This window comes from Corythoichthys intestinalis, chromosome 1, assembly GCF_030265065.1.
Source record: "Corythoichthys intestinalis isolate RoL2023-P3 chromosome 1, ASM3026506v1, whole genome shotgun sequence".
Taxonomy (NCBI): Eukaryota; Metazoa; Chordata; class Actinopteri; order Syngnathiformes; family Syngnathidae; genus Corythoichthys; species Corythoichthys intestinalis.
Genome location: NC_080395.1, coordinates 76,610,858 through 76,638,787, shown reverse-complemented (window position 1 = coordinate 76,638,787; position 27,930 = coordinate 76,610,858). Strand labels below are relative to the sequence as shown.

The 27,930-nt window shown below is 39.0% G+C and overlaps 1 protein-coding gene across 3 annotated transcripts in view; it reads right to left on the bottom strand.

Annotated features, from left to right (window-relative positions):
- Window positions 1-27,930, bottom strand: part of LOC130918558 (gamma-taxilin-like) — an 81,973-nt gene that overhangs the window by 41,044 nt on the left and 12,999 nt on the right. For all 3 annotated transcript variants that reach the window (XM_057840355.1, XM_057840364.1, XM_057840373.1), the window contains exon 4: window positions 22,273-22,364. In XM_057840355.1, the coding sequence (XP_057696338.1) occupies window positions 22,273-22,364 (92 nt within the window). The remainder of the gene's footprint in view (window positions 1-22,272; window positions 22,365-27,930) is intronic.

The window sequence follows — 27,930 nt, the reverse complement described above, 5'->3', positions numbered from 1 at the left end:
GCAGAAAAAACGCAAGTTTTCTTAATATTTAAATAGTCAACATATTTTTATGATCATTATAAAAGCATTTACACAACGAAATAACGCTGGAAAAGTTTAATATAAAAAGAAACATGCGGTTTTGCAGACATACAGAGAAGATTCAAAAGGATCACATTTGTGTTGCCTTTGTGCGCATAAATAAAAGTGTCTTTTGTAACAAATCGCAAGCGCCACAGGGGGAGGAGAAGAAGAAAAAGCGGCGGCGCCACTGCGTTCATGTGCGTGCACAAGCAAATGCACAATACAGAGCGCCTGCCAGGGGCGGACTGGTAATCTGTGGGTTCTGGAGGATCACAGAACGGCCGGTGCCCCGGACGGCCGGCGGCCGCCATCCATTATACATCACTGTTTTTATCCCACCTATCCTCTGATTATCTACAGTTCGCATCCAATCCGACAGGTGGCAGCAATGCGCCTGGCTGTTCACCGCCAATCTAAGAACGAAGAAAGCACAGAGTAGCCTTCATTGGTTCCTTGTGGAAGCAAAATAGCGACGAGCGTCAATATGGATGGTGGTGGCAAAAAAAGAAAAGAGAAGGCGCGGAGAAGGTTAGGGAGAAAAAAATTAAAGAAACTGGAGAGCAAAGCATTAAAATGTCATAAGTTGACAAATATTTTCGCAAGCAGCAGTCTGGCTGCAACGGCCACGTCGGATAACAAGTTAACAGCCCAGCCCCCAGCGATGGTGAGTGTGGGAGCGGCAGCCGCTCTGACGTGCAGCCGGTGCAGGGAGAGAGAAAAGAGGGAGGGGGGTAATGATATGGAAGTTCCCCAGACAAGCGCTGGGAAAGTAAGTAGGGATGAAGTGGGTTACTTCCTCGGTATACTGGCAATTGTTATCCATCAGGTAGCTACATTTTAAATGAAATAAATGACAATTAAAGGGTTAGTGCCAGTGAGTCCATGTACCCGTTTGCAATCGTGTCAAGTTACAGTATGCGAGTACTACTATCACTCTCCTAAGAAAAATATTTTAGCTGTAAAACAACGTACGCACACGCAGCAGCAATATTAATTCAGAAGAAATGTAACAAAATATTAATAAAATGAATGATTTTACTTTAAAGTTTAGGTAGTTAAATTGATGGGATATACAGTATATTATTAATCATTTATATATCGTTTTGTTTTCTAGTTAATACTTTCCAATGAAGGTTATGTATACAGGATTTGTCTTGAAATGTTTATCGTATTTTCATTGAAATTTATTATTTGTATGGCAAGATTAATTATGGCAGGGGTCTCCAAACCGGTCCTCAAGGGCCGCTGTGGGGCTTGGTTTTTGTTTCAACCGATCGAGTACCGACAGTTTAACTAATGAAGTTTCTGCTAAAACAAGCAGCACCTGACTTCAATCAAAAGATTACACTTGTAAAACACCAGATTGGTGGACAGATGTTGTCTTGTTTTGTTAGATTGAAATCCTTCGCCCGCTGCGGCCCTATGTGGAATAGTTTGGAGACCCCTGAATTATGGCATAAACAATGAAGTCATTTTATAGACAGAGATATATAGAGATATATTATAATCAATTGGATACATAAAACTTGCTTCGAAAAAAATTCTTTCATTTGTTTATTCAGGTTGATCATAGAGCTAGTACAGAAAATGAATCCAACTCCAGTTCAGCCTTGCAGTACTTTGAGCGCCCCAAGTCAGACAGTCACAGTCTAAACACATTTTCTCTCATAGTGCACGAAATTGATGCATTTTACAATAAAATGTAAAAAAAAAAAATTCTCCACGGGGGGGCATGCCCCCGGACCCCCCTAGGGGGTCTGTGTTTCTCTTCGTATAGCGATTCTTGTGGGCTGGGCTGAGTCAAAGTCCAGGGCTGCTTTTTAGTCCCAGTCCGCCCCTGGCGCCTGCTCTCGGTTTTATCCCATTTTTTTTTTTTTTTTATAATTTATTAGTCCAGCGCGGCGGCCCAACCTGACCCGAACATGAATGCTTAACATTTTGGGCCCGACCCGACCCGTTCGGGTTCGGGCACAATATCTAACCTCAAAGAGATAGGACATAACATAGCAATGGCTTAAGCGAAGAAAGATGGAGTGAGAAAGATTATTGATGCACCTAAGACATTGAAAGCAGACATCTGCAGACATTTTGGCTTCTATGAGGTTGGTGGGAAACTTGACCAGAGTTATGCAGTGTGTAAAAAAATGAAACATTAGAATAATACAAATGGGGAGACCAAATCCGTTGCATCACCGGAATTGCGCAGGGAAGATTTTTTAACGTACTTATACGTATATTTTAAAATGCGCTGAATCGATTCGGCTTGTTGCCCGCATCGAATCGAATCGTCCATGCCCCGCATTGGGATGCATCACCGCATCGATTATTGTTGACACCACTATTTCTTTTAGTGTTCTCGAATGCTAAAGAGTTGCACTTTTGAACTAATTCATTATTTTTTCAAGCTTTTTATCAGAGTTTGTTCTACATGATAAAATGTCTGCGTGAGTGCTTGTCCGAGACTGGTGATTCCATACTTTGTGCTAGGGGTTGTAAATATGGGAGATGTCTTTCGGCGCACAGCAGGCGCAAATAAGGCATAAAGTTTGCAGCTCTGTGCTTGGTAAAGTCAGCAACGTTCTTGTGTGCTTCAAAGGTTAATTGTTTTATAACAGCTGCTACTTATTTTTTTTGTAACTGTTGTCTGAAAGTGCGTATGTAGGCTATAAGGCTCGAACAGTATTTTCTTGGACACCAAATAACAATGTTACTATTTTGAAATGATTTTCCCCCTCCTTTTCCATTTTTTTTCTCTCACGCACATTAAGTATTTGGCGTTAAAATTCTCACCTTGTATTGAATAGAATCGGTTCGAATTGGTTAAAATTGGTTACTACTTTTTATGTCTCTTCCTTGAATTGACTGTGAATAAAGATATGATTGTTTTTTTGCGTGAAAGAGTTTCAGCCCTAATCCATACGTACATACAGTTAGGAGCAGAAGTATTTGCACCCTTTGTGATGTTGCAAGTTCACCCATTAAGAAAAAGGTAGAGGTCTGAAATGTCAATCATAGATGCATTTCATCTCATAGAGACGGGCTTAAAAATAATCCAGAAACCACATTGTATTTTTTTTAAAGTAACTTATTTGTAATTTAATGGAGTTCATAAGTATTTGTACCCCTGAGAATCAGCAATTATTAGCAATAATTACAGTTGTCAGTCTACCTTACAAAAAAAGTTCACGTTTATTTATTTATTTATTTGATGAATGAGTGGATGAGACTCTTGGCCAATTATGGTGTTCATCTTTAACAAAGGGAGCACTGAAACTAATATCTGTGGCCACTTGATGGCAGCAATCGCAAGCAGAAGACGTGAAGGCAAGTGGCCATGGAAGAGAAAATGCTATTTGGCCATCAAACACATTCAGGTCATTTTTAAGGGTTTGTAAATGGCAAGGACTAGATTAAGAGTTGTCAAAAAAGCAAAAAATGTTAGTGTCAATGTCACTGTACTGCACAAAATATAATCACTATAGGCTCATTTCCTCCATATTTTGGTCCGAGATCACTTGAATCACTTATTTTCATACGCCAATAACTGACTACAGAACAAGTTAAAACATTACATTTTGGGGGTGAGGAATGGAGAGCAGAATCCGATCTTATATTCCTTCCTTTAAACAAATGTTTCAGAGCACACAAAAAAAATCCTAAACCAGAGCCGTCATTGCCAAGAATGAATGAATAACACCAACAGCAGCAGCACACCTTCTTCTTGTGTGTGTGTTATACTTAAAGAACAATTACGCTCTTTCATCTATTCATTTATCGCATATTTATTATCCATTGGTCGTTACAGTTTTTGTTTGCACTTTCCATGAGTGCTACTTTCTATTCAGTTATGCCCCTTGACTAATAACAATGAAATAATTCTCAGGGTTTCCCCTAGATATTAAATATTATGGCGCACCGCCACACCAAATTAAAAGCCATGCAAAAGTACGGAAGCCTATTGCATTCACATGAAAAATTTAAAAAATGGCGGGCTGTTTTTTGAATTAATTTTTTTTCAACTCTGTTTTTCTGACCAATTTAATTTTTGGGCTGTTTTTTTTTTTTTTTTTTTTTTTTCAACCCTCCATTTTTCTGAGTAATTTATTTTTGGGTTTGTTTTTTGAATTAATTTTTTTTTCCAACTTTGTTTTTCAAAATAAGTTATTTTCAGGTTTTTTGAATTTTTTTTTTTTTTTCCTGAGCTTGGCTCCCGAGGAAAAAATATTTATTCAAAATTCAAGCACTTAGAAGTCTCGCGCGAACTCTATCCTGCAAGTTCAATACTTGAAGACACCTCTCGCGAGACCTTCAAACGGTCGTTTTTCAAATAAATATTTTTTCCTGAGCTTGGCTAATGGTAATGGCTACCAAGAAAAAAAATAGTTCAACATTCAAGCACTCGTGAGTTATCAAAGTACTTGGACGTCTCACGCGAACTGCGTCCTGCAAGACTTGCAAGTTCAAGAATGGAGTGGAGGACACCTCTCGCGTACACCTTCAAACGGTCTTCTATTTTCGCTCAATTAAGGTAAGTCATCAATATCAGTAATGCTAAAACTGTCCTTCTGTGTAAAGCCTTTATATTATAATGCAGCATTAGCAGGTAAATTAAAGAGTTACGGGCTAAGATATGCGATTGGCTGGAAACTGCTCGAAATGCCTCCGTTTTTTAGGCTACCAGTCGGTCAGAGTAACATACCCGAAGGCGTACATATTACAGCGCCTTTCCACAAATAAAATTCTATGATTTTATAATTCTCATAATGCTGTACTTTAATTGTGTAAAATAGATATTATCCACGCCATGTGGACTACGTGTGTCGTCCATTGCACTGGTCGCCGTCTTTACAATGAAAATACGATTGCACAAGTATGAGGTTTCTCCGACGACGAGTATGTTGATGTGTCTGAACTCGAGATTGGGATAAGTAAATTATGTAAAGAAAGAATGGATGGATTTGCGTTATTTATTTGAGCGACTTCACTGTGTTGGCTTGCTAGACATGAATTTTCTTGGCACAGAAAGAACAAAGCCCAAAACGTCTTTTACGGTGTTGGCGTTGGCGCTTGACCTTGTACCTTCAACACCGCGCATTCTTTTTCTGTTCTGGAGGCTTTAATAAAAACGGAATCTACACACAAATACTGACAGTCTCAGGGTGTGGTCAAACAACAAACACATGTTTTAATGAATGAGGCACACAAAGATTCTGATCGATGTTTGAGAGCAATCCATTGTACGTTGGTGGGCAGGCAGGGATCATTCTCTGCTTTATTGCCCGGCAAAAGACATTGCATAAACATTTGTTTTGCAGTTGAGAATGTAGTGAATAAATACTTTGGTGTATTTCACTGTTCTTCCTTTCCTTTCGGCTTTTCCCTTCAGGGGTGGCCACAGCAAATCAGTTGTCTTCATCTGACCCTGTCCTCTTATAAATTTTAGCATTTGAAGTTCTACCTCATGTGAAATTAATACCAAAAGTGTTTGTGAATGTTTTTCTTTCAAAAGGTACAACAGATTTTCCTCTTGATGGTTATGAGCCACATTTTCTAAACAGAACAAATAAAAAAGGAGGAGGTGTTGCATTGTACATAGATAAACATCTTAAATATAAGATACGAGAAGATATGACACTAACTATTTCTGATGTTATGGAATGTTTGACTGTGGATTTGTATTTAGAAAAACAGAAAAATGTGATTATAAACTGTGTGTACCGTGCGCCTAATTCAAATATGGACATTTTCAGGAACAGTTTAGAGAATTTGTTTTCTACAACAAGCAAGGTCATGTTTGTGTGTGGTGACTTCAATGCTGACTTGTCCAAAGAAGGAAAAGATAAAACAACTGACGAATTTATAGAGACCATTTCTAGTATGGGGTTATATCCACTGATAATCAAGCCTACCAGAATAACTGCTCATAGTGCGACAATGATTGACAACATCTTCACTAACCACATGGGAAGCAGTCTTAACTGTGGATTACTGATCAATGATATTTCAGATCACTTGCCGATCTTCGTTATATATGACTGTGCTGTACTAAAACAAAAAGAAAAACAAACAATTAAATATTCAAGGTGTAGAACAGGAGAGACAATAAATTCTCTCAAAAATGAGATGCAAGAGTTTAACTGGGAATTTTTATATGGCAAGAAAAATGTTGATGATGCTTACGAATACTTTTTACAGGTATTTATATCTTTATACAACAAAAACTGTCCAATAAGAAGTTTAATTTGAAAAATGATGATAAACCATGGATCACAAAGGGTCTAAAAAATGCTTGTAAGAAAAAGAATTTGCTACATAAACAATTTATAAAACAACAAACAAAAGAGTCAGAGCTCAAATATAAAAAATATAAAAATAAATTAAATAGTATATTGCAATTATTTTAAAAAGACTATTATACTAAAGAGTTAGAAAAACAAAAAGATAACAAAGGGTATGTGGAAATTAATTAATAATTTAATCAGGAACACCACAACTAATCAAGACTATCCAAACATTTTCCTTAGGGAGGACGAACATATTAGCAAGACGAAAGACATAGTTGAGGGATTCAATGACTATTTCGTAAGGGTTGGGGAGAAGCTGGCTGCGAATATTGGGGGAAATCAGATCATTGATCCAACTGTTTTTAAAAATATCTCAAGAAATCCAAATTTAGGATTTCTAAGCAAGGTGGAAAACAAGGAGGTTATTGATACAGTAAAAACATTCAAAAACAAGACTTCAACTGATTGCAATGGGATTGACATGATGATTGTAAAAACTGTAATACATGGTATAGTAAATCCACTAACCTACATCTGCAACCTCTCTTTTAGTGCTGGAGTTTTTCCAAAGAAAATGAAAACGGCCAAAGTCATTCCACTTTATAAATCAGGTGACAGCAAATTATATTCCAATTATCGCCCGGTGTCTTTATTGTGCCAGTTCTCAAAAATACTGGAGAAACTATTCGAAAAGAGACTTAAAATTTTCTTGGAAAAATTCAGCATTTTGTCGGAAAGCCAGTATGGGTTCAGAGAACAAAGATCAACTGCACTTGCATTGCTTGACCTTACTGAAGAAATATCTAGTTGTATTGACAAAAGTAATCACGTAGCTGGTGTTTTTGTGGATTTAAAAAAGGCATTCGATAAAATAAACCATGATATATTACTTGGGAAAATGGAAAGATACGGGTTTAGAGGCATTGTTCTGGAGTGGTTAAAAAGTTACATGGGAAATCGCAAACAGTACGTACAGATTGGTGATTACAGATCATCATTATCGGACATTACAGTTGGAGTACCACAGGGCTCTGTATTGGGTCCAAAACTCTTTACACTATTTATCAATGACCTATGTATGACATCTAAAAAATTAAAATTTCTACTCTTTGCAGATGACACCAGCATCCTATGCTCAGGAAAATTCTTAAAGATGCATGAGGTAATGACTGAATTAACATATCTGAATCACTGGTTCACGCTAAACAAATCATCAATAAATATGGAAAAAACTAAATATATTTTGTTTGGAAATAAAAAGACAGAAACTGAAGAAAAGATCATTATAGACAATAGCGAAATTGAGCGAGTAACAGACTAAATTTTTAGGTGTAATACTGGATGAACAGTTGAATTGGAAGTCACAAATAAAGCACATAAAAACAAAACTGGCAAAAAGTGTTGGACTACTGAACAAAACGAAACCTTTTTTAAATTATAAAGCACGCCATATCTTGTTCTCTTCAATAGTAATGCCATACCTCAGCTACTGTGTGGAGGTTTGGGGCAATACATATCCCAGCAATTTACAGTCACTTGTGGTACTTCAAAAAAAAGGCAATAAGAATAGTGCACAAGGCTAAATACCTCGAACATACAAATAGACTGTTCTTGGAATCCAAGCAGTTAAAATTCCCGAGTTTTGGATTCGAAGGTGACTTCGACTGCCTCACGTGGATGGTGGTTGGCGATTCCTGTGCCTCTGAGGATCGGAGTTTTCCCGACCGCGGCTGCGACATTAACGTGAGAAGGATCAGTCTATTTCTTGGATGTGATGGTCCGACCGCTGTTTCAACATTGGTTTGGAATCCGTCTATTTCCTGGATCGTCAAGACGATACGACCTCAGGCCCAGACGTTGCCCTAGGATGGCGTCTGGTTGGACCAATGGACCAATGCCTTTCACACTGACAGACTTGACCTGGAGTGAGCCGTTTCTGGTTGTTGGCCATGTTTTGTGCTGCTCTTTTTTGTTTGTCATGTGTTGATTTGGTTACCATATTTGCCCATGTTTGTTGTTGAAATTGAGGTTCATGTTTTTCAAAGCTTTTGAAGTTCAAAGAGTAAAACCCACTATGCATTTGTTTTTGTTATTTTTCATATAGTCTTTGCCCTATGTGCCTTTCAGCCTTTACAGTCGTCTATGTATAGCATGCTGTTTAGCTGTTTTATGGTTCATCTTCAGCTGTGTACGGCTGTGGACAGCCTTTTTCTCATCAGGGGGGACTATGTAACGGTCACTTCTGTGATCCTCTTTGTTCCTTAGGACATCCACCACACGGTGGCGCCTCTTTATGTTGTATGTTCACTTTCTTTTTCAGTTGCTACCTACTTTTTGGGGAGTCAAGTGTGATCATGTGTGCATGGTCCGTTGCACTCCCAAGTGACGAGTGGTTGAGCTGGATTTATTTATTTTTGTCTATTAAAAGTGCATAAGTGGACGTCTACTCCCTTTTTTACCTTTTATGCACTCATCCTGCCCTGCCACGCGTTACAAATCGCTTGTGCTTTAGTGCTTACACAATGAAAAAAGTCATAATGTTTCTGTTTTCAGTAGACGTCACCATAATGTTTCTGTTTTCAGTAGACGTCACCATAATGTTTCATTCTGGTTTCTGTTCTCAATAAAAGACGCGGTCCCCAAGTTGGAGGCAGAGAAGCTTGTTGGGAGCCACTCGCTCCGCATCAACCGTCCTCCTGACGGCCGTCAGCGTAAAAACGTATCTCCGTCTACTGTCTGATCCTTGTCTTCGTGCTCCTCTAGGTCTTTATTATTTTGCTAGATACAAGTAAGTTTAGACCTAACACCACCGTACAACAAAAAAAAGAGTTTTTGTCCTTCAATTTTAGGTGTGGACTTGTGGAACAAACTTACTGAGGACCAAAAGAAAAGCGCTAATTTGAGCGTGTTTAAGAGAAAATACAAAGATCTTGTTTTCTGTAATTATAGAAATGAATTATAGTATTTATGTTGAGAAAATGTTGAGTGATGCCAACAATTGTTCTTTAGGCATTATTGAACTGCTGTGAATTGTATTTGTTTTGTCTGATTCATGCTGATGAGTATGTAGCGGACAAAGGGGTAGGATTCATATAAGTTTTTACTTCTTCCTACTCCTTTTCGAATCTTATGTTTTGTTTGTATTCTTGTATATCCATAATGTGATGCATGTTTTCGAAATAAATTCAATCAATCAATCAATCAATCAATTTTTGCCAACTGATCGTGTCTTTACTGCTGAGTCAGGTAGTTCAGTACTGCTCTGCGAGACGCATTACTGTTTCTGGATGTTTCCTAAGATGTACTGCCTGTCGCTGTCAGTTCAGCCAATGAGGCAAACTTACAGATATTTCTGCCAGTGCTTGCATGTTATCAGTCCACAATGTGCGAAATAATGAAAAGTTTCACAGTATTTATTTACCATTTGCTATTAAATTTAAAAATACAGTTCAGATATGTATTTCAATACAATGTGTATTATATAGATTAATTTGTTTTTAATTGAGAGACTGCTTGATAAAGTATTAGTATTCAAAGAATATCGTTACTATTAATTGTTTGCCTGCAATTTAAAGAAAACGAGTTGACAGTAAATGTTTCAACATACGATTATGGACATTACTGCAATTCTTATAATAATCAGCTTTTCCCCATAGTTACTGCACTGTCAGCACACTTTGATATACATTAGGACAACTGATAGCTTGTGCAGTTTATAACACTTATCAGAGATAGTATGTAAGAATGTAAAAACATAGGTCAATGGCTTCCTCTGGAAAAGTGAGAGGATGAAGACCATTTTCTGTCATGGCAAGGCAACAAATCTACAAAAAAATATATACAGTATATATGTCAACACAGTCCTCTCTGCAGACACACAGGGATAGGGTCCTCTGCAGACAATCTTCTCTGTAGGTTATCTTTATTTGAGATACCTCTTTAAGGTACTCTTGGCGCCAAAAAAAATGGGGTAGGGTTGGTACTAGACCCCCAGCTGTAGGTACAGCATTCCTGCTTGGTCAAATTCTGATCCAGCGGTGAAGAACTTCCTGCTGTTCTCTGAAAAAATGGGCACAACACGTGAGAAAAGTTCATAAATTCGAGCCATCTGTGGAAAAATATTTTGATATATTTAAGTACAACAGTGTAACTTTGCTCGTAACTTGTAAATCTGCAATAGAAGGCGTATCTGCTGCTAAATTTAAAATTTGTATTTGACAAGACGTGTTGGCATTTGTGTGTGTAAATAAATTTTTTTTAGAGTTATATAAGGCTAATCAATGCCGTTTGCTGGCGCCTGAATGTCGTATTTCTTGTAGGTTTGCATTAAGCTAGCGGGACACCTCAACATATCCATTGGAGGAGGAGATACCTCATGTTTGTGCAAAAGCATTTTCTTCGCAAAAAGAATGCAGCCACTGCAATTGACTACACAAATGGATAACACATATTATACACGATTATTATGAGAATTGTATAGCAATTTGGACGCCCATTTTACGTGTGAAAAACCGCTGCTGTAAGCATTCGGTTATGTTACTCGGGCAGAAGAAAATGTTCTAAAAAACGGAGACGCTTCGAGCAGTTTACATCCAATTGCATCTCTTAGCTGGTTACGTTATAACTAGAACATAATAAGCATGACTCATATTGATACTTTACCTTAATTGAGCCAGTCATGCGACCGTCATAAGCAGTTTGAAGGTGTACGCGAGAGGTGTCCTCCACTCCATTCTTGAACTTGCAGGACGCAGTTCGCGCGAGACGTCCAAGTACCTCGATAACTCACGAGTGCTTGAATTTTGAATAATTTTTTTTTTCTTGGTAGCCATTAGCATTAGCCAAGCTCAGAAGAAAATATTCATTTGAAAAACAACCGTTTGAAGGTCTCGCGAGAGGTGTCTTCCAGTATTGAACATGTAGGATAGAGTTCGCGCGAGACTTCCAAGTGCTTGAATTTTGGATAAATATTTTTTCCTTGGGAGCCAAGCTCAGGAAAAAAAAAATTCAAAACACAAACACAAAAATAAATTATTTTGAAAAACAAAGTTGGAAAAAAATTATTTCAAAAAACGAACCCGAAAATAAATTGTTTTGAAAAACAAGGTTGGAAAAAAGCAATTTAAAAAACAACCCTCAAAATAAATTATTTTCGAAAAACAAAAGTTGGAAAAAAATTCATTCAAAAAACAAACCCAAAAATAAATTACTCAGAAAAACGAAGTTGGGGAAAAAAAATTAATTCAAAAAATGAACTCAAAAATAAATTACTAAGAAAAACGGAGGGTTGAAAAAAAAATTAATTCAAAAAACAGCCCCCCCCCAAAAAACATTAGAAAAACGGAGAGTTGAAAAAAATTAATTAAAAAAACAGCCCCCCATTTTTTAAATTTTTCATGTGAATGCAATACGCTTTTGTACAAAAGAAATGTTTTATTTTGTTATTTTATTTATTTTTTAAGGCCGTTTCAAACTATTGGCAGCCTAGTGTGAAGGGTTGAGCAGCAACCTATTCATTGTGTATTGTCATGTCCGTAACTATACGAGGCCCCCTTAAGAGACGATCGGACGGGGAGCTGTGATGTAGAAGGAAGCAAGAAGGAGATAGCGGTCGCATGTCGCGGAAGCCTGCAGTTATTTTGTTCTTGTTTTTCTTTAGAAGGGCAGGACTGTTACAGCGGACGGATATACGCAATCATGGCTGACGAAATCTTGATAAATGCGCTTTTTTCCCCCCCAAGTTTTTTTTTTTTTTTTAAGCTCTGGGACACTCGAAAAATGTCCCTCATACCTCTCCTTGCTAAGCTGAATGGTACCTCGATGTGCGTTTGTGTGGAAATGTAGTTCATGAACAACAACAAAAAAACTATTCACCTTCTCACCGAAACTAGTAAAACTCTTTACATGGCAATTAGAATTTCCCCCTACACCTTGAAATGGGTCCATTACAAGGGCGTAGGTTTGCTCTCAATATTGGTGGGGACGATATAACAGCATAACCTGCATGTACACTTTTTGCTGGGGACAGGACATTAAAAAAACCCAAACTGATTAGGTGAAAGGGGGTCAGGGCTACATTTCTCACCAATATGAACCTAATTATTTGATAGGCTAAATGATCAATGCACAAATAAATCTGTATTGACTTGTACCAACTTTCACACCGCAAATTTTTAACGTTTTAATCTGATGATTTTACTTAAATCTATTCAAATAATTTTTTCCATCTTGTTTTGAGTGTTAAAGACTAACAGATTAATGGGTCAGATTATTCAATTTACTTTAGGTAGATATTACCATTTGTTGTAATTAGAGCCCATACATCTAAAGGTTGGTCATTTTTCACCAAAATTAAGGGGGAAAAGGATTTCAAATAATGTTTTGAACAATATCACTTCTTGAAATAAGATCATTTCTGACGAAAAAAAAAAAAGTATTTTTTTAAAGATTAAATATACTCACATTTTGCTTAAAAAACGAGTGTTAAGATTAATTTCAGATAGCCATTTTTCTTATTTCAAGAAATCCGAGTAAAATTTACTTGAAGCACTTGCAGATAATTTCACCTATTTCTATTAGGAATACACTGAAAACAAGAGAATTTAACCAGTCATCCGCCAATCAAACGTGTGTTTGAGAGGAAAAAAAGGTGTCATTGTGTAAGTCTGAACATAATGAAAATAATTCACTTAATAATCATAGGGTCAATTCTATCCTTACAAAATATGTAAAGACAATCTAAATGACCTCTATAACTGACCTCATTATATAAAGCAAATAAGTTTGCCTAAAAGTTGGTGGGGACTATTTGAGCATCCTGAAAAGTTCCTAGTGTTATGGCTCCAACATCCCTATGCAAACCAAATGTCATTGGTCTATTAACAGAAGGACTAGCATTGTTGTGTTAATGTAGTACATACAGTATTAGGGCCAAATAAAAGGAAAAAGAAGGACTACGAGATGTAAGTAGTACTAATGCTACAAGAAAAAAAAAGTCGTATTATTACGTAGTGTAATGTAGCTGTAATCAGCCACGCATTTTACATACATGTACCGTAGCTGAGAGCTATGACATTAGCCTGGCTAATGAAATATTTCAAATAGATCTTTGTTATAGTTCTTCTTGGGAAACAAAATGTGGAAAAAAAATTAATTTGTCATGATATGATGCAATTTTGCCGTGGCACGACATGGTGAGGCGGTCTGACTTCGATGCAGCCCACCACCGCAGCTTCAAAAAATCCTCGGGGAAACCTTGAATTCTCAGTCTGATGTGTGCTACAGTGGGTTTAAGTCATATATTTTGTTCCCAGCTTCTAAGTGGTATTTCCTAGTTTGTTTGGTCGCATTGACATATAAAAACACTTTTGTTTCCCAAAAAGTTTGGGTTTGTGGTCACAACTTTGAAATTCTATTTTCCACTTTTCTTTACTGTTGTGCTTTCAAATGCTTTTTATATGTAGATTTCCTCCTTATTTCACGGACTTAGTTTGACCTGAAATGCAAAGAAATGACATTTAACAAATATTTGCATAACTACGACGTAAACTCTGAAATTCAGAATATAGCCTCTAATATGAGCAAAACCAAACTTTTACCCTTTCAGTGCCGCTTTTTCAGTTATTTGGACCCAACTAACACAAATAAAATGATTACAAGCCAGTAACAATTGGTGTTATTGGCAGTTCAAATAACTTGCTCCATCTGTTCTCATCAATATCTATCCCAAATACATACAAACACACGCACACACAAGGTTACTTTTTCCATTTATTACAATATTGGTGCTGTGGATACCAGTGTCCTTGTGCATGTTTGCTCCACTATTTCTCAAAATAATCGCCAAATTTCTTAAAATGTATTTTTATTTTTAATAAATTTTTCACGAAACAAAAAAAAAAAATTGCTATTTGATGATATTTTGATATATGGCGGGAAACAGACAAGACCGAAAAAGCAGTTTCTGCTCTTGCACTACTCTTTAAAATAAACTGCTTTATTTTAAGCCAAAACAACTGTTGTGTTTGATAGAACAATATCTATAAACTAACATAGCAGATTCATGCTATGCAGATTCATTAAAAACAAGTTTGGACGCATTAAGCCCCAAAACTGTTTTTAATTTGTCCGTTTTACCCTGGAAACCCCCGTTTTCAGACGTTGCGCAACCGCTTTCGTTTTAACCCAGCCATGAAACTAAATTAATTATATTTAATTTTCAAAGTGTCATTTTTAGCTTAGAGTCGGTAATTGGTTTCTAATATATCATGTAAAAAAAAAAACACTTTAAAAAAATTATTCACTTGCATATTTTAAACTTTTAAACAATTTATGTCACAATGACAAAATTGGCGTCTGTAAAAAAAAGTCACGGATATCTATCACGGATATCTACCACATAACTAACGCTTAATTGTATTTTTTTTTTGTTTTGTTTCGTTACTGTCGTATTTTCTCCGATATGTTAGATTAGAAAGAATTGATCCAAACAAAGAAAAACTGGAAAAAAAAAAAAAAAAAAAAGGGGTTAAAAGGGTAAATATATGAAAAAGAAAATCGACCAGTCCTTGATGTCTGTGATTTCTGCATCGCGACCCTTGTTATATTACAATGTTTCACCCATAAAATCCCCCAAAAATCCGGCTGTGGCCATTCACATCTGTGTCTTGACACATATAAATATAATAAATGCTACATGGAGTTTTTGGATTGAAACAATGTAAGTATATGATAATATCTTGCTAAATCATGGCGCCTTCTATTCTGCTCTCTCATGCTCTCACCTCCAGTTAGGGTTTCGCTGTTTAATTTTTATTTTATTTTATTTATTAATGCATTCCTGATTAAAAATGTTCTTCCCACAGGAAAATTGAGATTTTAAGCTTTCCAATGATGTATCACATGTGCATATCGAACAACTTTGAAATTTGGCCAAATTGGGGGTCTTAGAGCGGAACTTCATGTCACCAGAGTGTTTTCCGCCAGTTAGTTACAGTGCCTTGCAAAAGTATTCGGGCCCCCTTGAATCTTGCAACCTTTCGCCACATTTCAGGCTTCAAACATAAAGATATGAAATTTAATTTTTTTGTCAAGAATCAACAACAAGTGGGACACAATCGTGAAGTGGAACAACATTTATTGGATAATTTAAACTTTTTTAACAAATAAAAAACTGAAAAGCGGGGCGTGCAATATTATTCGGCCCCTTTACTTTCAGTGCAGCAAACTCACTCCAGAAGTTCAGTGAGGATCTCTGAATGATCCAATGTTGTCCTAAATGACCGATGATGATAAATAGAATCCACCTGTGTGTAATCAAGTCTCCGTATAAATGCACCTGCTCTGTGATAGTCTCAGGATTCCGTTTAAAGTGCAGAGAGCATTATGAAAACCAAGGAACACACCAGGCAGGTCCGAGATACTGTTGTGGAGAAGTTTAAAGCCGGATTTGGATACAAAAAGATTTCCCAAGCTTTAAACATCTCAAGGAGCACTGTGCAAGCCATCATATTGAAATGGAAGGAGCATCAGACCACTGCAAATCTACCAAGACCCGGCAGTCCTTCCAAACTTTCTTCTCAAACAAGGAGAAAACTGATCAGAGATGCAGCCATGAGGCCCATGATCACTCTGGATGAACTGCAGAGATCTACAGCTGAGGTGGGAGAGTCTGTCCATAGGACAACAATCAGTCGTACACTGCACAAATCTGGCCTTTATGGAAGAGTGGCAAGAAGAAAGCCATTTCTCAAAGATATCCATAAAAAGTCTCGTTTAAAGTTTGCCACAAGCCACCTGGGAGACACACCAAACATGTGGAAGAAGGTGCTCTGGTCAGATGAAACCAAAATTGAACTTTTTGGCCACAATGCAAAACGATATGTTTGGCGTAAAAGCAACACAGCTCATCACCCTGAACATACCATCCCCACTGTCAAACATGGTGGTGGCAGCATCATGGTTTGGGCCTGCTTTTCTTCAGCAGGGACAGGGAAGATGGTTGAAATTGACGGGAAGATGGATGCAGCCAAATACAGGAACATTCTGGAAGAAAACCTGTTGGTATCTGCACAAGACCTGAGACTGGGACGGAGATTTATCTTCCAACAGGACAATGATCCAAAACATAAAGCCAAATCTACAATGGAATGGTTAAAAAATAAACGTATCCAGGTGTTAGAATGGCCAAGTCAAAGTCCAGACCTGAATCCAATTGAGAATCTGTGGAAAGAGCTGAAGACTGCTGTTCACAAACACTCTCCATCCAACCTCACTGAGCTCGAGCTGTTTTGCAAGGAAGAATGGGCAAGAATGTCAGTCTCTCGATGTGCAAAACTGATAGAAACATACCCCAAGCGACTTGCAGCTGTAATTGGAGCAAAAGGTGGCGCTACAAAGTATTAACGCAAGGGGGCCGAATAATATTGCACGCCCCACTTTTCAGTTTTTTATTTGTTAAAAAAGTTTAAATTATCCAATAAATTTTGTTCCACTTCACGATTGTGTCCCACTTATTGTTGATTCTTGACAAAAAATTAAAATTTTATATCTTTATGTTTGAAGCCTGAAATGTGGCGAAAGGTTGCAAGGTTCAAGGGGGCCGAATACTTTTGCAAGGCACTGTAAGTTTTAAGGCACTCTAAACAGTAAGTCCTAATAGGATTTTGAGTTTTTGCAATGTTCAAAATAAATGTATGATACCTGCTGTATAGTAGCAGTGCAGTTCAAAGCCGAACCATACGGTTCGCCCTGTACGGTTCAAAACGCCTTTATGAACCGCGCCTTTTCGGTTTCGCAATCAATTTCTTCCGAACGCTTGTGGAATAAATTGGTTGAGCTCTGTGTGCCTGTGTGTGACTGTGACGTGAAGCACAGCTGTGGAGAAATTCCCGCTCCGCAAGTAAATTTCCAATCGCTGTCAAATACCTGCGTAATAGGAGCCGAGTAATGCCCTCTCTCGCTTACAAGCGATGTGAAAGTGAAACAAGAAAGAAAACAGAAAAAGCTATGGCGAGCGGAGGAGTGGCGAGACCGAATTTTGAGGAAGCACCGGCTTCTTTCAAATCTGCGGTGTGGCAACATTCCGGTTTCCCAGTGGACTACAATGCGGAGGGAGAGAAAACAAGAAAATAACCCGTGCAGTGGGGATGTGCATACCAAAAGACATGCAGCCATATTCCGGGGTTGAAGATGCAGGCTTCGTTCATTTAATTGCAATGCTTGACCCGCGTTACATTGTTCCCTCGCGGACATATTTCTCCAACAACGTAATCCCTGACATTTGTGAAATGGCACGCAAAGCCATTGAAGATGATTTCGCTAAAGCACATAGTTTCAACCTGACCACTGATAGTTGGACGTCCCGTGTTGGGACATGAAAAGTGCAGTCCTGCAAACTCCTATCTATGAAAGCCATACCAGCGCCAAATTAGTTTAGGAATTGTGCACCGCAGTGGATAAGTGGAAGTTGAAGCGGCCTAATATATATACCAGTCTCCACAGATAACGCATCCAACATTGTCAACGCAGTGAACGAAACTGAGGGACTAGGGCCACAGATTGGCTGCTTTGCCCACACTGTTAATCCGGTAGCCAAAAGAGCACTGTCAAACAACCCTGCTGTGTCCCGCCTCCTGGGGAAAGTGAGGAGAGTGCCATTGGCAGCCATCCCAAAATGTTTCATTCAATCAACTCATGCATTTTATTTAAAATTACGGATATACCGTATTTTCCGCACTATAAGGCGCATCGGAGAACAAGGCGCAACTTCAATGAATGGCCTAGTTTAAAACTGTTTTCATATATAGGACACACCCCCATTATAAGACGCAGTAGTAGTAGTTTTTGGGGCTGCATTATGCATCCACTAGTTGAAGCTGCGTTAAAGGGAATAAAAATATTGATCCATATACAGTGGGGCAAATACGTATTTAGTCAACCACTAATTGTGCCAGTTCTCCCACTCGAAAATATTAGAGAGGCCTGTAATTGTCAACATGGATAAACCTCAACCATGAGAGACACAATGTGGAAAAAAAACAGAAAATCACATTGTTTGATTTTTAAAGAATTTATTTGCAAATCGTGGTGGAAAATAAGTATTTGGTCAATACCAAATGTTCATCTCAATACTTCGTGATGTACCCTTTGTTGGTAATAAGGGAGGCCAAACGTTTTCTGTAACTCTTCACAAGCTTTTCACACACTGTTGCTGGTATTTTGGCCCATTCCTCCATGCAGATTTCCTCTAGAGCAGTGATGTTTTGGGGCTGTCGTTGGTCAACGCGGACTTTCAACTCCCGCCACAGATTTTTTATGGGGTTGAGATCTGGAGACTGGCTAGGCCACTTCAGGACCTTGAAATGCTTCTTACGAAGCCACTTCTTTGTTGCCGTGGCTGTGTGTTTGGGATCTTTGTCATGCTGAAAGACCCAGCCACTTCTCATCTTCAGTGCCCCTGCTGATGGAAGGAGATTTTCACTCAAAATCTCTCGATACATGGCCCCATTCATTCTTTCCTTTACAGAGGTCAGTTGTCCTGGTCCCTTTGCAGAAAAACAGCCCCAAAGCATGATCTTTCCACCTCCATGCTTCACAGTGGGTATGGTGCAATTCAGTATTCTTTTTCCTCCCTTTTTGGTAGAAACACGAGAACCTGTGTTTCTACCAAAAAGTTCTATTTTGGTTTCATCTGACCATAACACATTCTCCCAGTCCTCTACTGGATCATTCAAATGCTCTCTAGCGAACCGCAGATGGGCCTGGACATGTACTTTCTTCAGCAGGTGGACACGTCTGGCAGTGCAGGATTTGAGTCCCTGGTGGCGCATTGTGTTACTGATAGTAGCCTTTCTTACTGTGGTCCCAGCTCTCTGTAAGTCATTCACTCGGTCCCCCCGTGTGGTTCTGGGATTTTTGCTCATCGTTCTTGTTATCATTTTGACGCCACGGGGTGAGGAGGGAGTTGAAAGTCCATGTTGCCCAACGACAGCGCCAGAACATCACTGCTCTAGAGGAGATCTGCATGGAGGAATGGGCCAAAATACCAGCAACAGTGTGTGAAAAGCTTGTGAAGGGTTACAGAAAACGTTTGGCCTCCGTTATTGCCAACAAACGGTACATAACAAAGTATTGAGATGAACTTTTGGTATTGACCAAATACTTATTTTCCACCATGATTTGCAAATAAATTCTTTAAAATCAAACAATGTGGTTTTCTGTTTTTTTTTTTTTCCACATTCTGTCTCTTGTGGTTGAGGTTTACCCATGTTGACAATTACAGGCCTCTCTAATATTTTCAAGTGGGAGAACTTGCACTATTAGTGGTTGACTAAATACTTATTTGCCCCACTGTATAAGGCACATTGGATTATAAGGGGCACTATCGGCTTTTGAGAAAATTGAAGACTTTTTGGTGCGCCTTACAGTGCGGAAAATACGGTACTTTTATTTTTTTTGCCCACAGCAAAATATGTGTGGGCATCACCAATACAACATTTGGAGGTCAAATTGGGCTGCAATTGGTCCCTGGGCCGCAAATGTTGAGTCCCTGTCCTATATGAATGAAATAAAATCTTAAAAAAAAAAAAAAAACACGCTTTTACTACTGTGTGTGTATTTCAATAGTCAGTCACTACACTAGCCAGAGAGCTAAGAAGCATTTTAACAGTTGTAAATGCTTACATTTGAAGTGTTTCATTTTCTAAAAAGCAAAATAAAGGCAGTGTTTTGGAAAGTCGGACTTGGTTTTTGTTTTTTTGTTTTTTTATATGCAAAACACAAATCGAAACCGAACCGAAACTGTGATCCCAAAACAGAGGTTCAAACCGAACCGTTGCACCCCTACTGTATAGGTGCACATTAGGGACCAGTGCTACTTGGCGTTTTATCCAGCAATGACTACTGAGCTAAAATTGACAGTTATCATTATTAAGTTTTTATTTTACACCCTAGTCACTCTACAGCGCTATGTTTTCACAAATTAAATAAAGACACGTTAGTCACGCATCAACAGTGGTCATAATTAATAGAAACCTAGCACTCTGCAGGGCTAATATCACGTGAGCGAGTGACAGTAACTTTAATCTTATTTATTAGCACTGAGAAGTCTACTGCTTTAAGATGGCGGCTGTTTACTAACGCCGCCGAGTCAGTCATTTCACATCTAGTTCTACAACATGTGATATCTATGAGACGCATCAGATGGTACCTGCTACCACTGAAGCATCATGCGGACATAGTCTGTCGCGGCTGTCGGCTGTAGTAAGGTTTTTTTTTTTTTTTTTTTTTTAAATTGCTTCTTCGTCTATGCACGTGACATCAGTGCGTTGTCCCGCATTAAAAGTAGTCCGGGCAAAACGTGATGCTTAAAGTAGGGGTGTGCCATCTTAGGCACCCCGCGATTCGATTTGATTACGATTCAGTGTGCTACGATCCGATTATTAAACGATGAGCGCCGTATTGACGGTGATCGCGGTTATCGCGATTATCGATGCATCGCACATTACTACTTAATACAGTAGCCAAAAAAAAATTATGTCCATTATTTATTTAAAATATCTTAATAATTCAACAGGAACAATGAAAACATGCCCATACAACAAAAGCTGCCCTTAAGCTGCTTTTTTATTTTATTTTATTTTTTACAAGAAAGTGCAAAAACATTAACCATTTTAAAGGGAGTACTTATTTCACTCAACAATACAATAAAATTTACACAGGTACAGTACAAGAGGGTTCGTGTACTCACCTCTTTTAGATGCACACAGTCTCAGGACATTTTTCAATTGAGATACCTTAAAACTACTGCTGGACATCTAAATGACAAGGAGCAACTCTCTCTCTCTCTTCCCCTCTTGCTCAAAAAAAAAAAACTTGTGCACAAAAGCACCGACCACCGATTCGCGTTTCTGTTCCTGCCTGTCTAGTACACAAATTTATTTTCAAGTCTTTTCAAAAGGAGTAAATCTCTCTCTCAGTAACCAGCAGCATCCATCATAACGTGCGCGCACCCGTTAACGGTGCCCGGCGGCAGACGTGTCTTGAATTTTGTTCTGCTATGAGCGGCTGTCATAAAGTTATGAGGGAAAAACATCGTAATCGAATCGTCACGTGTCGAATCGATATGCATGTAATAATCGATTTTTTGGAACTCCTCTAGCTTAGAGCTGGCAAAATTAAACGATTCCTCGAGGTGTATAAAATTACTCGGATCAGTTTTTAAACTCGAGTTACTCGAGTTGCTCGAGTATTTGTTTCAGCTATAATGGTTAATATGTGTTGTGTAGGGAACTGCTCAGTATGTAGGAAATTGCTGAACTTCTGTGGTAAAATCTCCCCAAAATCATGTTCTTCAGGACTTACTTCCTCCTCCTACCCACTTTCAATTTCGCATTGCGAACCGTTGCACAATAAAGTCAACGAGTCTTGACTGCTATTTTATATTGAGTCCTACAGCATCTGCCGGAACCCTTGCCTTGGACTACGTTATCGGTTTCAGTGATAAGGAGACAAACAGTTACAAAAATTATTTTGCACAAGTTCAATAGTTATGGATCTATGAGAGTCTTGACAATTGTTTTGAAACCGTGATAGGCACACTTTAAATCAAAGTAACACTACTGAGGTTTTTGTGTTTTAATACTTTTCTCTACTACTGTACTAAAACACCAACTCATATTTTATAGCAATGCTTTCAGATTAGTAATCAAGACTATTTTAGTGTTCCCTGAGCACGAATGCATTAGCAAGCAGGAACCAAGGATGTGCTCCTTTTAAGTCTTCTTGTACATTTAATGTCATCCCACCATTCCTTTGAAATTTAAGTCAATATTTGGACTTGGAGTTCAGACACACAATTATTAAATTTAAAACTTCAAAAGTTCTATTTATGCTACAAAATGTGAATCCTGAATAGAAATCTTACCAGGTCGGCATATGTTTTGCACAAAGCAGCCAATTTTTCTTCAGGTGTGGCTAAGGAATTCAACGCCTGCATAAGAAGGACAACCTCCTTCCCTGAAAAACAAAATCAAAACAAAGCGCGTTAGTATTTCACAAAAACAGGTAATTATACAAGTTATTCAGCAACTGTTGTGTAATATCTTATACAAGCCAATACAAGAACAACTGAACTTGGATATAACACACTACTCACTAGCCAGTGTCCAGATTGGAAAGTAGCATGATATAAAGGATGCAAGGCAACAGCGAGCAAAGTCAGCATGTGTTATTATATTTTATCTTCCACTCTTAAAGCAGACATCCATTTGCTTCACCAAGTACCTATGTCTCTGTGACATGATCAAATCAACCACTCATGATAAATTACATCAATTAATTTCTTTCTGAAATAACGCAGTTTTGAAGGGGACGTAGTGTATTTAAGAAACATTTACTTCTGCTAGGTCAGTTAGGTAGCAGAGGGGGTTGTTAATCAGTCAATCAATAGCTGTTTTTTTGTTAATGAAATTACCAACAGGAGCATCAGAAAGGCAACGAGGTTGAGGCCGCCGATACTTTTTTCCCCTCTTCATCTCTTTTGGCTGATTTTTTTTATTGACCGACTTTCTACTGCTGTAGTTTTTCATTGCAAGTGCAAGGAACAGGATGAGCACAGCCAGAGCTCTACAAAATGACCTCCATCAGGAAACTGGTGGGAATGTTTCTGACCAAACAATCAGAAACAAACAGATTCCATGAGGATGGCCTGAGGAACCGACGTCCTGTCGTGGGCTCTGTGTTCACTGGCCAGCACAGCAGAGTTTGATGGTTATTTGTCACTGGCGCCCTGTGCTCTTCATTGATGAGAGCAGGTTCAATCTGAGCACATGCAATAGACGTGAAAAGGTCTAGAGATGCCATGGAGAACATTATGCTGTCTGCATCATCATTAAGCATGACCGGTTTGGTGGTGGGTCAGTGATGGTATGTTGAAGCATATCCCAAGAAGAACACACAGACTGCTACAGGTTAGGTCATGGAAGCTTGACTGCTATCAGGTATCGGAATGAAACCCTTGGACCCATGGTCAGAACCTACGCTGGTGCAGCAGGACCTGGGTTCCTTCTGGTCCACGGGAATGCCAGATGGATGCAAGTGGGTAGAGTATGCTGGCAGTTCCTGGAGGTTGAAGGAATTGATACAATTGATTAGCCCCCACCTTCACCTGACCTAAACCCAATAGAAAACTTCTGGGACATTCTGTTAAGGTCAATCCGGCGCCGCCAGTTTGCATCCTCGCACAGGAGCTCAGTGATACCCTGTTCAGATCTGGGAGGAGATCCACCAGCAAACCATCAGTCATCTTATTAGGAGCATGCACCAACATTGCACACAAACTACTGAGAATCATTTTTGAGGTACTACAATGACATTTTGGCAAAATGGACCGGTCTACTGCATCATTTTTTCCACTGTTCCCACCCAGTTTCCCCAACCTGTTGAGCTTGTTGCCCAATGATTGCTGAAAAAATACTGTAAGTAAAGCTAAAGTAAAAGCTGGACTAAAGACCACTCACACAATTGGACATTTCAAACTCAACCCATCTGGGTCAGCCCCTTCTTTACCATGATGGACCAATAGAGTCTGCATCACTGCAGACGCCGCACTGACCTGCCTGTCGATCTCCAGCTCCATTCTTCCCTCACTTGTGAACAAAACCCCGAGATACTTAAACTCCTCCACTTGGGGAAGTACCTAATCCCTGACACGGAGAGGGCATTGTACCCTTTTCTGACTATGAACCAAGGTCTCAGATTTGCAGGAGCTGATTCTTACCAGCTGCCAACCACATCTGTCTGAGCACAACAGTGTGGTATGGGAGCCAAAGTCCACACCCTGACTCTGTGTATGACAGCCGGGTCCAGATGAGGGCCAGTCGAATCGGAACAGACCCCACCCAACCCAGGCATAAATTTTTGGTGCCTCTTTGCTCTGGCAAGAGATATAGCAGCATCAAAGCTTGCTCCAACAGCAAAACACAGCTTCTTCCCCAGCGCTGCCAACCAATCACACCCCACCTCTCACAGATATTACCCCACCCCTGTTATAATGGAGTTGAATCCCTGCACTGCAATTTAAATTGTATCTCATTCATACAGTGGTAGATATGTGCAATATGCTGTGCAGTATGTCCATTAACTATAAATTTGTGCAATCGCATGATGGCCTTCCATTTCAATCTTTTGTGATGTCTCCTTGTGTGGTCCAAGAGCTGTAACGGAGTTGTGTTGTGTACCGCATAATGACAAAAAAAGATTCTTTAAAATTCAGTTTCAGTAAGAGTTCAAGATTGCAGCTTGACGAAGCCAACAGAACTGCATCAACTGCAAAAAGCAGAGATGGAATACTGAGGCCGCCAAACCAGACTCAGCATATTCTGTTCATGTAATGTTATGCGATGTCAACATGTCCAGGTCTAACCCTTTTGAACAGAATGGGTGACAAACAGCAGTTCAACCCTCACTGGAAATGAAAACGACTTACGACTGACAATGAAGAAAAACTACAAAGACTTAAGAATTAGAAAAGACCTCTCACCTGTCTGCAAATGTCTTTCTGCCAGAGATATTGTTCATTGTTATTTTTTTCTGTGAAAAACTAGCTTGGCGGGTCGCTAGGACTGACCTTATTGGTATTAAAAAGTATTGTTCAGGAACAGGTGTTTTAGTGAAGCTAGCAGAATCGAAATCGGTATCAGTTTTTAAATATTTGCAGACAAATGTTTTGCGACACGCTTGTGAAATGCTTTGCGATGTCAATTGTCGTCTCCGTTAGGTGGAGTCGTCGAGGAAGTATTGTCTCATTTCTCCAAAGAAATGAAGCTCCTCCTGCGTAGCTCTTCTGTCAATATCCACTGTAATCCACGTCTCCTTGATGAAATTTCTGGTGGGAGTTGCTAGCGTGTAAACAGAGTAGCTAGAACCTAGAAGATTGCAATTAGACGTGCAAGATGAACCCAAAGTCTCCATCTTTGAGGTACTGTATGAGGGCAGTTTCTCTACCAGTGGTCGAAGCTGAGGCCCAACATAATTGGGCAATGCTTCTGTGAAAGGGCTGCTCTTAGAGAGGGACACAAATATTTTTGTGACATTTTGGAAAACCAGAAATCACTGGCTTCATTGTAAAATCAGTAAGCAGGTATCTGTACTTAAATTCACTAATATGACTAAAAGCCTTAGCCCAGGAGTCCACAAAGTATTCCACATCGGGCCACGGTGGGACGACACATTTGCACTAATTCGGTGACTTACAAGTGTAATCAGTTGATTGTAATCAGGTGCTGCTTGTTTTCGCAGAAACCTCATTGGTTAAACGGTCTGTGGTCAGTCATTAGGAACAAAAACCAGGACCACCTTTGAGGACCTGTTTGGGCACCCCTGCCTTAGTCTGTGAATCAAACAGTCAATTTCTATTTGGAAGGACTGGGTTGGATCACATGGCATTTTTTTTTGTAAAATATAACGTCAGATTCTAGTTTTATTATTGATATATAGTTGATCCATGAAAATGTATAGTGTCAACGTCAATCCAATGTCCCTCATTTGTCAGACTTGTTTTGCCCGTTATTGGCTGTGAACAGGATGTTTTGGAAACCCAAAAAGGTTCACTCTCCCGGGTGTAAAAACAAAAGCCTGCTGAATATCGGATGGCATGACACCAAAAAATGAAGGGTAAATGCAAAATATACAAAACTTGTGAAGCATTCATGTTGAATAAACATATCGATTTCGGCTGCACACAACGAAGCGGTCCATTTCATTCAGAATCAGGAGCTTAAAATAATTCATGTAGAATGAAATGAACATGCTTTTTCACGTCATATACACTTTAAGGCACTGTGGCAGGCCCCTGCCAACAGTTGTTCTCCCACGCTCTTTACATCGCTGTATAACTGGTGATTTTTTTTCCTCACCATACTAGATGTCAAAGATAACTTGGACGCCTCATCCGACGCTATCTAAAAGGCCTCATTCAGCACCTCGCCTGCAATGATTAAAATTGACCTGCAATCACCAGTGACTAGTAGTTCGTTATTGGTGTTGACGTCGCAGGGCGGGGACGTCACAGGGCCATGCTGCTGTATTTCACAGTCTAACTATGTAAGGTAGTGATTAAATACACCAGAAGGTGTCAATGGCGTGTTAGACATTATTAAGACATCAAACCAATGAGTGTGTTTTCTCCCTCGACTGACGCCGTGGCTCCCTGTGTTTTTTTTCTAGACTGGGTCTATTGTGATTCACGTTCATTTGAGTGTTGTCTTCACAAGACTCCTGAAAATGGCTCCCAGCATCATAGTTTGTGTATGACTAAATATTGCCATCCAGTGTTTGAGCTAAAGGAGTAGCTAAAATGTTTATATATAGGTTGACCAAAGTCTGAGTAACTTTTATGTGTATTTTGCGCATCTTATTTTTCAGACTATAAGTTGCAGTTTTTTCGACTTATACTCATGAGCGACTTATGTGTGAAATTATTAACACATTATGATATCATTTCACATGCTGTTTTGGTGTTTTGGAGTGACACTGATGGTTTGGTAAACTTGTTAGCATGTTCTTTATGTTATAGTTATCTGAATAAATCTTAATAGCTATGGCCACGTTCGCGTTCTGCCTTTGGCAACGTGTGTTCAATTGTATTATTGACTTTTTTATATTGAAATGCATTCTTTTAGTTTGTGGCGCTTTCACGCCCACGTAGGGGTGCATTCGCACTTGTTTACGTGAAGAAGAGCACTCACACACCAGAAGAAGAAAGACAGCTACGCAGCGTCTCTGAGAGCGAGTGGGCAAGAGAGAGGGAGAGAGAGAAAGACATGGCTGCGAACCTAGGTTCATTGTTAATGCTTGTAAAATCTCTCTACAGAGGCAACGCCTGTATGTATCATCTTTTCTGTTGTTGTTGTGTTTTCTCCACCCACGATTGGACACTTAGAGCCAGTTATGTGGTTGTTTGAACGATGTGCTAATGCTAGCGAACGCATGCTAAACGTTTGTGTCATTGCTGTAATAGCACCTAATTATCATTTATTTACGTTGATGCGAACCTGTTTGGTATCGAGGACGAAATCCAGCATCGTAACTTGGGAGTTTAGCTCGTTGTATAGCAAGGACCGAGCCGTAGCGTCCTGGTGAGGACAGTATATTCACATTTCGTTGTTCATGCACAATACACTCAACACTTACTCAGCATGTTGTTCTCTATTGTATTTTTATATTAAATTGTCTTTTAAGATGACATATCTGTTCTATGTGTTGGATTTCATCAAGTAAATTTCCCCCAAAAATGCGACTCATACTTCGGTGCGATTTATATATGTTTTTTTTCCTCTTCTTTGGCCATTTTATGGCTGGTGCGACTTATACTCATGTGCGACATGTAGTCCGAAAAATACGGTATTTTGATTGTGACTACCAGTTTTCTTTGCATTGTTGAGTTAACGGTGTGAGAATAGGACCTCAGTAATACAGATTGAAGCACTTTTCTTCTTGGTGACATTTTTTTGAGAGATATGAGTATTAGTTCTGTAGTATTTTCACCATATGATACTTATATGTGTTGTGAAAGAGTTGCCGA